An 11299-nucleotide genomic window follows, 5' to 3' on the forward strand; every position below is an offset into this window, starting at 1 on the left:
ACGTTAGAAGCCAAACTAGCCTAGAGGGAATTAGCAGAAAGCTACTATGTCTCACTGGAAAATTAGTTCTAGAGAGTGAAGCCCATCTGCCCACTGAGGAATACTCCTTTCATATTTCAAGTCTGATTAAAATTAAGTTTTTTTCGGGCTTCCCTGGTGGCGCAGTGGTTGCGCGTCCACCTGCCGATGCAGGGGAACCGGGTTCGCGCCCCGGTCCGGGAGGATCCCGCATGCCGCGGAGCGGCTGGGCCCGTGAGCCATGGCCGCTGGGCCTGCGCGTCCGGAGCCTGTGCCCCGCAACGGGAGAGGCCACAGCAGAGGGAGGCCCGCATACCACAAAAAAAGAAAATACCACAAAAAAAAAAAAAAAAAAAAAAAAAGAAAATTAAGTTTTTTTCTGAAAAGCACACTATTTTTAAAAGTAGCCCCAGGTGCTTGTCTCCTTCACTCTCAGGTTTGGATTTTATTTATTCATTCATCTCCTAAAACATGACTTTTTATATTCTTACACACATAAAAAGTGTACATGATCCAGGAGATGTAGTTCTAGGCCGGGAGCCTTGAATTAGTAGCATCATCCATAGCTTCATTAGCTTCACAACACAACTGTTATCTCGGAAATTAATCTTCAGTGTGGTTTCCTGTATTAACTTAAAAAGCATCCACTTTTGACTATCTCTTGCTCCTTCCATAAACTGGGTTATTAAATTTCAACTTTTCAGCTTCTTGTTTACCAAAAGCTGAAGGGTTAAATTAAACCCTAAAAGGTTTACAAAAAAGTCAGTATGAAAAATGAGGTGTTTCAAAATGGTATGTTTTTTTCAGATTTTTCTCAGGTGCCTAGGTGATGAAACAAAGTGACCGTGCCCTTTAAACTTTTCAAGATGATTTCAAGTGTTCTGACCCACATTCACACTTTTCAGATGTTGTGCCCAAATGTAATAAATATCTTCTTGGTCTGCGAAAGAAACTGAGCCACCACCATATGAATAAGAATAAAAATCCAATCATCAATCAAACTTAATACATTCTTTTGGGAATAACTGCAGCTGGAAGTCCATTTTTGAAGCAAAAACAAGTCAAGAAGGATCTGTCCTTTGAAAATGCGTATTAGAAAAAGATCTAATCTAAAACATTGAAGGGGTCAGAGTGGGTAAAAAGAAGACACCTCCATGGTAAAACCCTGCTAGTAAGAAAACAAGTCAGATCCTTGAGGGCATAAAAGAGAGATTAATATCCATGACAACCTGGCCTCTCCCGACAGCATGGCTGGATTTGAAAACTCCCAAAGGAGACAAGATTATTGTAAGCAGAGAGATGATTTTCCCATTTCAGAAAGACACAGAGCTACTACTGCTACTCTACTACTAGCACTAATATTACTGCTACTAATAATAGACATTTACTGTGTGCTCATTATGTGCAACTGAAAACACTTTAGACTTAATCCTTAGCAAGCCGTGAGAGAGATACGATTGTTCTGCTTTACAGATACAGAAATGGAGACTTAGAGAAGATAGGTAACTAGGCCAAGGCCCCAGAGCTAAGAAGTGGTAGAATTGCTGAGGGTATTTCAAAGGAAGGATACCTTAACTACTGTAAACTGGATGGGTTGGCTTTATTTGCAGAGCTGCGAGAATAAACAGGGCTCAGCTGCTGCAGATTCCACAAGCAAAGCACGGTAACCTTTGCGGGATACAGACTTAAGGCTCGGGAGGGAGGGCAGAGCTAAGCAAAATCCGCACATACTTCCCAAACTGCCTGTTTCAAACAAAGCGTTTTTCTTTTCTCATGGTGGAAGTTCTTCCTCTGAGTGTTCACTGGCTGCAGCCCTCTTCTTTGGTAGGTGCCAGCAAGTTGTGATATATTCCCATGAGGTGGAAGAGAGGCTACAAGTGGCCCGAAGCCATTTTAGGCTTATTCCCTAGATATTTGGGAACTCAGTGGACATTCTTTTGTTTTTCCATCTTTTTTTTTAATTGAAGTGCAGCTGATTTACAATGTTGTGTCACTTTCAGGTGTACAGCAGTGATTCAGTATACATATGTCATATATGTATCATATATATATGGTGTATATATATATATTCTTTTTCAGATTCTTTTCCCTTGACCTGGAGATTATCACACTCAGTGAAGTAAGCCAGACAGAGGACAAATGTCATGTGATATCACTTATATGTGGAATCAAAAAAAAAAAAAAAAAACCCGATACAAGTGAACTTACATACAAAACAGAAATAGACCCACAGACATAGAAAACAAACTTATGGTTACCAAACTCAATAGACATTCTTTACAACAAGCTTTTCTTAGGATATAAGAATCCATCTCATTAAAGTAGTTGGCACCCTTTTCAGGCAAATCCTTTGACTTTAGAAAATTTTGGAGGGTGAGAGTGAAAGCAGTGGAGTCACAGCCGGCGAGTCCCTCACGCGTCACCTGGAGGGGAAAGAGAATGCCTCACACCCATGGACACCTCACACACACGGTTCAGAAGCACACAGAACCCAGCACGTGCTGTCACGGAAATGACAGACGATTCAGGAGCAAGGTGGCCTCTCCCTGCGGGGAGGGACGTGTGGGCCACAGTAATGCCAGCCCCCCTCGGTTTATCAGTTTTTTCTAAATTATGGTAAAATACACCTAACACAAAATGTATTGAATAGTGTCTTAACCATTTTTAAGTGTACAGTTCAGTAATGTTAAGTACATTCACGTTGTTAGGCAACCGACCTCCAGAACGTTTTCGTCTTGCAAAATTAAAAATCCATCCCCATTAAACCACAGCTCCCAACCCCCCCACCCCCCCTTCTACTTTCTGTCTGAATTTGACTGCTCTAGGGCCCTCATATAAGTGGAATCACATGATATTTATCATTCTGTGACTGGTTTATTTCACTTGGCTTAATGTCCTCAAGGTTCATCCATGTTGTAGCAGCTGTCAGTTTCCTTCCTTCTTAATATTCATTGTATGTATAGACCACATTTTGTTGTCCACTCATCCATCGATGGACACCGGGGTGGCGTCCACCTTCTAGCTATTGTGAACGGTGCTGCTGTGAACATGGGTGTAAAAATATCTGTTTGAGTCCCTGTTTTTAATTATTTTGGATGTGTACCTAGAAGTAGAATTGTTGAGTCATATGGTAGTCCTATTTTTAATTTTTTGAGGAACCTCCATACTGTCTCCCATAATGGCTGCAGTAGTTTACATTACCACCAGCAGTGCACAAGGGCTCCCTTTCCTCCAACACTTTTGTTTTCTGTTTTTTCGGTAATAGCCATCCCGGTGGGTGTGAGGTGGTATCTCATTGTGGTTTTGACTTGTGCTTTTTAAATAACAGCTTTACTGAGATAGAATTCACCCATTTAAACTGCACAGTTCAGCGGCCCAGCATTGTCACTGAGTTGTACAACCAATGCCACAATCAATTTTAGAACATTTTCCTCACCTCAGAAAGTAACCCCCATCACTCTCCATCTCCCCTGACCCCAAGTCCCTGGCAATCACCAACCTACTTCCTGACTATATCTGCCTCTTCTGGGTGCTTCCTGTCAATGCAGTCACATGGCACATGTGACTTCTTTCATTTAGGGTCTGGCTTCTTTCATTTAGCCTCACGTTTCCAAGGTCATACATACGGTAACAAGTTTATAACTTTTCACATGTTAGAAACATACTCTTGATGAATTTAACATAAAATTTTTAAAACTCCAAGACAAAACATCTGGGGGGAGGAATCAAAGGTGCTATGCATGAAAAAAGGTCAACAGTGGTTTTCTTTGGATGGTGGCCCAAGAAGTGACTTTTAAATTTTATTTTTCTTCATAGTTTTCTGTATTTTTCAGAAACAAAAAACAAACATGCGTTTCTTTTATAATGGGAAAATTTTTTTTTAAATATTGGAGGGTTTTTGCCATTGTTGTTTTATTGTTTACCTCTTAGTATTTAGCGCTTGTCAGATGTTCCTTATTTCAAGCAGACCATTTTTTTGCCCCACAAGGAAAGGCCATTTACTAAAAAATAGGTGGATTTCCAAAATGCAATAATATTCCTTATCGTAATCCACTTAAAAGGGAGCCTGCACACAAGTCTTTTGCCCCCTAGATCGTTTGGAAAGGCGTAAAATGCTTCCAGAAACTTTGGTAAAAGTGAACAGATTCCATATGTTAAAGAGAGCCTTGGCAACTAGGGAAGATTGTGTTTTACCAGATTTGTCTAGTATAAGAAGCATGCATGATTTATTTTCAGTAAGTCCTTTGAGGAAAAAAAGCAAGCACAGCCCTCCTCAAATCATTACTGTTTCTATTCAGTTTCTCATGTTTCTCATTTCTTTTCTTTTTTTCTTTTTTTTCCAAAGTATTAATCTGAAGCTAAAAGAAAAACCCTAGTCGGCCATGGCTGGAAGAAGAGGATGCTTTTCTGCTTCGTGGTTCTGTTGAAACATATCTACCTGGAAGAGACAGGGCTGATGATACTTTTTTCCCACTTTGCACTACCTGGTGCCATTCTAAATTTCTAAGGGGAAAAACAGTAAGGGAACTTGTTTGCTCTTAACATGTTTTATGAAATTATGTGTATTTTCCTATTTTGCCAGTTATGTGCCTCCAAGATTTTCGTTGAACCTCAGCAAGAAAGTAGGACCTTCCATTTCAATATTTCATTAACCCTTGGTGCAGTGGTATTTCGTCTCTTAGACTGGTGTTGACCACTAAGATAACTTCAGTCCACTATTCATTGTGAGTGGATTTGTTTCCATAGATTAGCTGGATTTCTCCTTGGTGATCATTTCAGGTTTAAAATACCTGAAATTCTACTTTCCTAGGGCTCAACAGTCCCTAGGCAAGTGGTCCCCACATAATTCTACCTTTAAAATCCTAAGCTTGCTTAAGACAGCCATAAAGTAGACACAGCTGTGACACCACATCAGCTAAGTGCCCACTTGGTTCTTGTCCCCGTGAATCGTCTCTTCTGACATCTCTAAAGGAAGCCAGGCTTTCTAATTCACATCAATTTTATTTTAGTTATCAAATTGGGCATCATGTTTTCTGTGAATTGGTCTTTTTACAAAATCATTTCTCCAGCCTCCACGTTGAGAAACTTAAGGATCAATGTCCCCATTTCTGATAGCTGTCTGTGCTTCAAGCCATAAACTTAGTTCTTAGTTTAACTTAAACTTAGTTACACTTTAAGTGCCAAGGGCTCTATGTAAGGTGGCTCACTCAGAAATTCGTTATTTGGTAACATTCAGATATCTGAATTTCTCTCTCACATGCATTATAAAAAGTAATCTGCTTTAACACACTCTAATCACAGGCTTCAAATTAAACACGAGTCTGTACTATCATTTGCAAAATAGTCCTTTATAAGTCTTCATATGCCCTTTAAAACACGAATGTGGTTTAGACCCCATGGGCCTCTAGGAGAGCGAGGGGTTTGTAAATCCAGCGCCCCTACCTGTTGCCCTGTGGCCTTCGAGTCAAGAATGGTTTTCACACCTTGGGCTGAGAAAAAAAAATGTTTTTAATATTTCATGACACAAGGAAACTATTCAAATTTCAGTCCCCATAAATAAAGTTTTACTGAAACACGGCCACACAAATTTGTTTATAGACTCTGCAGCTACTTTTGTACTACAGCAGCAGAGTGGAGTAATCGCCATAGACCATGGGCCCACGGAGCCTAAAACACTGACACTCTTTATAGAAAGCGTTTGCTGAGCACTGTGTCAGCACATCCATCCTTCCCCCTCCCCATTTGTATTCAGATATTGGTTTCTCTAACAGCATGCACAAACGCACAAACTAATTTATCTTAAGAAAGAGAATTTTGGCATCCACAAGTCAGTGAAACGCATGGCCTGCTGAAAAAGGCAAGGAGTCCTAGCCACGAGCCCGTGGCTCAGGTCGTGTTTACACGACCCAAAGTGAAGCCTGCTTAGAAGGCTTCTGGCTGTACAGAGAGGCGTTGCTGAGGTCCTGCCCTTACCCTGGAGACGATTCTCAGTCTCCAGTATCAACTATTACTAATAAGCTAGCAAAAATTAAAATGTAGTGGAGAACGGTGTTCCACTGTATTCTGAGGATGGTAACTGCATCCGGGAGAGCTGTTGGGGACATTTCGAGCCCTGTGTGTCATGAGCTTTGAAATGCTTTGAAGTAGACGTCTTTGCACAGGTGACTGAATTGCCCCGCCCTCATCTGCTTCCTGTCCGCCTCCACCCACCTTCCAGACACGCTCTCTTACACACAGGTCAGCTCTCTTTCCTCCATAAGCCCCAGCTATCTATGTCCTCCCCTCGGTCCCTTTCCGCTTGGTATCCTGTTAAACCATTCTTCGGGGTCCTCCTCCCTCACAACACCTGGCGTGTCTGAGAGGAAGACCCCTGGGGCGCAGCCCCTCCCACAGCTCACCTCCGCCTTTGGCAGCCCAAGTTATGCCTCTCCCAGAACAGAGCAATGACCCGATTTTCCGGTTTGCTCACTGCTGCCCTGGCATAATTAGTCACAATGCTCCCTTTCGCTCAGCCATATCCCATTTTGGAAGATAAATTACACGGTCCCCCTAGCCACCGGAAGTAATGAAGAATCCGCTGTTCAGCTTAGCGTTGTGAACCCGAGGACATAGAGCTGTCCATAAAGGGCTCTTGTGAAAGAGTCAACCAGACAGGACAACCATCTCACCATTCACATTTTCTCTGAACTTGGCCAGCCTGTTCATGGAAGGCTACTCAGGTGGTATTCTGTTTGGAGCTTCATCTTCCTATGTGGAAATTATGAGCATCTTGCTCAATCAGTGATTTTGTTTGGGCTGTTCTACGGGCTGCGTAACCATTCTGATAGGCATCTGCTATTTTATTATCTTAAAAAGACAAATTAATTGCATGTGCTAGAGAAAGGCCACCAGGTAAATTCAAACCAAGTACATAGAAGCCTAGAAGAATCCTGAAAAACAATAATCCCTCAGCAGATATGTAGACAGATATAAACATTCACATCATTAACCATCTAGCTCTTGCATTCTGAGCATTCTTGCTTTGGTTCTGACTTCTGGGAACTGTTTGCACTTTTCCTGTAGATTTGTAGTTAAGGGAACCAAGGGGTCATTGGGGCAAAAGCATTGTTTTCCTAAAGTGGCAACTGCTATTCACTTAGCTCCTTGATTAAGAGAAAGAACAAAAATCTGCACAGAAGATATCATCAGGGAGTAAGAAAGTTTGTTTGAGGGCAATAGCTGGGGGTGGAAGAAAACCCAAAGTTCTTGTTGAAGCCATACAACGTTTTATGGGGTTATCTTTTAAGACAGCGGTCCCCAACCGTTTTGGTACCGGGGTCCAGTTTCATGGAAGACGATTTTTCCAGGGACACGGTGGGGGTGGGGTGGGGTGGGGTGGTTTCGGAGGTAATGCGAGTGACGAGTGACGAGTGACGGGGAGCGGCAGATGGGGAGCGAGCGAGCGACGGGGAGCGAGCAACAGGGAGCGAGTGACGGGGAGCGAGTGATGGGGAGCGGCAGATGAAGCTGCGCTGGCTCGCCCACCCCTCACCTCCTGCTGTGCGGCCCGGTTCCTAGCAGGCTGTGGCTGGGGGGCAGGGTTGGGGACCCCTGTTCTAAGGCATAAGTCTGACATGTGTGAGGAAGTCACTACTCCAAGCCTTTGTGTTCTTAAGGTCTTGTTTTAAGTATTCAGTTATGGTACTAAGTTTGCAACCCTCATCTAATTAATCACAATGCCTCTGTAGTTTGTTCCCTTAGAAACATTTAGATGTGCACAAACTAATCTTTTATATATTTAAAGGTTTTTTTCTACCACATATTGGATCGCTCAGAATAAAGTATCTACTAGACCTTTGTTTTGGTAAATAAATAAATAAATTCTACCTAAATAGTGCAAATTAATAATATAAAGATATGTAACAACACCATATATATATATATATATATACACATATATATATGTATATATATATATATCCTCTCTGTATAATTCAGAAATAAACATTGATTCCACACACAAGTGATGGCTTTCTTTTTCTGAGTCAGCAAGAATCTATTTCTAGCTTCACTTTGCAGGAGTCTTATCTGGATATCAGTCTGGCTGGGCACTTGGTCCTTGAGGACAGTATAAATTCTGGCTTCCTTGTCACCCAAACTTTATTTCCCTTTTCACTTTTGCTTTCCATGCCTCAATGAGCTAAGCTTTCAAAATGTGTTGTTTACCCTCTGGGTAAGCAATTTCTCACTTTGGAAGCATCTCCATGTTTCATGGTCACTTGATTTTGTCAGCTTCTCCTTTCTCTGTCTCTTGCCTTTTCATAGCATATGTTTATTTTTTATTTAAAATTCATTAAATGCCATTTTATTTTTAGCTGTTGTTGTTGTTTTTTGTTTTCTGTTTTTGTTTTTTTACTTTTACAGCCATCAAGTGGTGTTGGGAATTACCACTAAGCTTTTTTTTTTTAAACCTAATAAACAAATGTGTACCTCTGCTTCTCAGAAAGTTGCTGGAGGAACCAAATGGGAAGTTGCTCTGCAAAAAGTGAGACATTGCATGTCCTCATGATCTAGGAATGAGTCCTGGTGAATACTGTCCTCTACCCAATGAAGGGAAGAAGGACAAGAGAAGACTGAGAAGCAATTACAGGCAAATGAAGGGCATGATACTACAACGTGTACTGTTAACCTTCATTCTGCTCCCTTCACCTAACTGGTCGTGGGAATGGAAGGCAGGCTATGGGAAAGGATGGGTAAAATGTGGGGGGTACACACTATGGTGAATTACACAGCTGTTAGAAGCAACAAATTACACATTGATGGAGCAACACAAATCACAGGGTAGAGTGGAAGAAGGAAGAACTCAGTATTTACAGCATAGTGCCATTTATGTAAATTCTAAGCCTACACACACAAAACAATGCTATATATTATACAAAGTCCATGCATATTGAATGACTTAGCACACTCATTAGAGGGAATACAGGGGTAGGGTGAGGACTGGGGACCCAGAATGAAGCTGGAAGTCTAATTAAAAATCAGAATAAACAAGAAACCTTTCACAGGCTGAAGTTAAAAGTAAATAAAATGAAAATACCTTAAACTTTCAGCCACAGATCATGGAAAAGCCGTGTTAAGGTGCTTTGGGTCGTCAGGGGCTATTCCCTTCTACAGCTTCTCCTGTAGTTGTACCCTTTCCCTGCATTGGCAGCATCAGTGCTGCGGCAGCTGCCAGAGGCCTGCCCTGGGCTACATCACCCTGAACAGTCGCGGATCTTTTAATGAAACTGGTGCCTTCTGACACATCAATTCTCACACAGCAGTAACCTTTATAGAGCAAGGAGATTGCCCTGTGAAGCTCATTTTCCTAGACTTTCACTTACATCCATTCAAAACAATTCTCTTTAGCCAAACAAAATTATTTCTTTTTGATATGCAACCATTTTAGCAATACTCAGATGACAGACACTAATAATTGCCATCCACTACCTCTCTTGCCTTACTCCCAGTCAGAGACCTGCACCCTTGATGCTTAATCATGCCCTCCTTGTGAAACTCTTCTCCCACAGGTTGGCGAAGTGAATTGTCCTTTTACCCACCCACCCCCATTTTTGTTATCTATTGCTACATAACAAATTACAGTGAATTCTCATTATCTGAGGCAGTTACAGCCTATAAAGGCAATGAGAACACTGAATTAGCATGTACTGAACAATTTCTCCTAGAGGAAATACAGGGTTTTAGGTTCCTGTGAGCCTCTGGTCACGTTTCCATCAACTGATCAATACCTAATCTTGTTTTATGTGTGTTTCTGTTTAAATACACTTTCTTTAATATATATTGTTGACCCATTAACATTGAACTCACAGCCAAATCCTGAATATAACTCATGCCTGAAAAAAGCTTATCTAATAAAGGAATTTTCTCCGTAAGGCACATCACAGCACTTAGGAACATTAGACAGGACTTCAACTCTATCCTTGGGGACCATTTTAAAGAGTAAAATTACAAACAAAAATACCAAAAACATGGCACTAAATAGACCATGAAAAGACCACCTCATACCGCTTGTTTACGGTACGAGGACTGAGACCAGAAAGCTGAGCCTTGCCTTGTTCAACTTCATCTGGGAGCATGCACATCAGACAACTCAGACTTTCACCACTCTGTACGTGTCCATAAATGACCATGAAAACAAGATGAGTATGGATTTGGGGTTACAAATAAGTTTTAGTGAGTAGGTGAATTTGCAATTATGGAATCCTTGAATAATGAAGATCAACTGTAACCCAAGACTTAGCAGCCTAAAACAACACACATTTATGATCTCAGTTTCTGTGTATTGGAAATCCAGATCCATCTCAGCTGGATCCTCCACTTCAAGGCCTCTCACAGGCTACAATCACAGTGTTGGCTCAGAGTCCCTCACAAGACTCCATCAAGAGGGGTGACATCACCAAGATAGTGTCATAAGTCATTCCTGACTTTGTTCCCTCTCGCAAGAGGTTCAACTGGGACAGAATCTGCCTCCAATTTCATTCACATGGTTGTTGGCAGGATTCAGTTTCTCGAAGGTTGTTGAACTGAGGGCCTCATTCCTTGCTGGTCATTAGCTGGAGCCTATCCTCAGTTCTCTGCCTCATGGTCCTCTCCAACCTGGCAGCTTGTTTCATTGAAATCAACAACAAAGAATTTGCGAGCAAGATGGAGGTTACCATTTTTGTAACCGTATCACAGAAGCAACATCCTGCCAATTTTGCTGCATTCTACTGATGAGAAGCAAGTCACTAGATCCAGCCCCCACTCAAGGGGAGAGGATTACACAAGGATATGAATACTAGGAGGTGCGAATCATCGGGGTGCCTTCTTAGAAGCTGGGCTACAATGCCGCCTTCGCCTTCTGCAAATCCTCTTTGAGCCCCTCTTGCCTCCTCTCACCTATAAGTGATGGTGTTTCTCAATGTTTCCCTTTTCTTTGCTTTTCTACCATTTCCCCAATGACTTCAGCTAGCACATCTCTTCAAATTATTCAAGACCTGGCTTCAATCCCGACTTCCAAACCCCCACCATCTCACTCAGTCTCTGTGCTCCCTCTAATCTCTGGGGTGAAAAAATTAAATTCTTCCCCTTTCATGACCTGATGAGACCATTCCTCTACTATTGCATTCTCACTGACACTACACATACTGGGAATTAAATCCTGGTTCTGCTTACCAGCTATATTACTTTGGACTACTCAACGTCTTTGAACCTTAGTTATCCTTTTTTTTTTTTTTTTTTTTTTTTTTTTTTTTTTTTGTTG

General features: G+C 41.6%; 2 protein-coding genes across 4 annotated transcripts in view; one reads left to right on the forward strand and one right to left on the reverse strand.

The window, feature by feature from the left end:
- The window catches only part of PRUNE2 (prune homolog 2 with BCH domain), a 271095-nt gene extending 262741 nt beyond the window's left edge, over positions 1-8354 (forward strand). For both annotated transcript variants that reach the window (XM_055087120.1, XM_055087121.1), the window contains one exon: positions 4364-8354. In XM_055087120.1, the coding sequence (XP_054943095.1) occupies positions 4364-4394 (31 nt within the window). In that variant the 3' untranslated portion in view covers positions 4395-8354. The remainder of the gene's footprint in view (positions 1-4363) is intronic.
- Positions 1-11299, reverse strand: part of GCNT1 (glucosaminyl (N-acetyl) transferase 1) — a 228128-nt gene that overhangs the window by 47034 nt on the left and 169795 nt on the right. The gene's annotated exons all lie outside the window — the stretch shown is intronic.

The sequence above is a fragment of the Physeter macrocephalus genome, chromosome 9 (genome assembly GCF_002837175.3).
Source record: "Physeter macrocephalus isolate SW-GA chromosome 9, ASM283717v5, whole genome shotgun sequence".
Lineage (NCBI taxonomy): Eukaryota > Metazoa > Chordata > Mammalia > Artiodactyla > Physeteridae > Physeter > Physeter macrocephalus.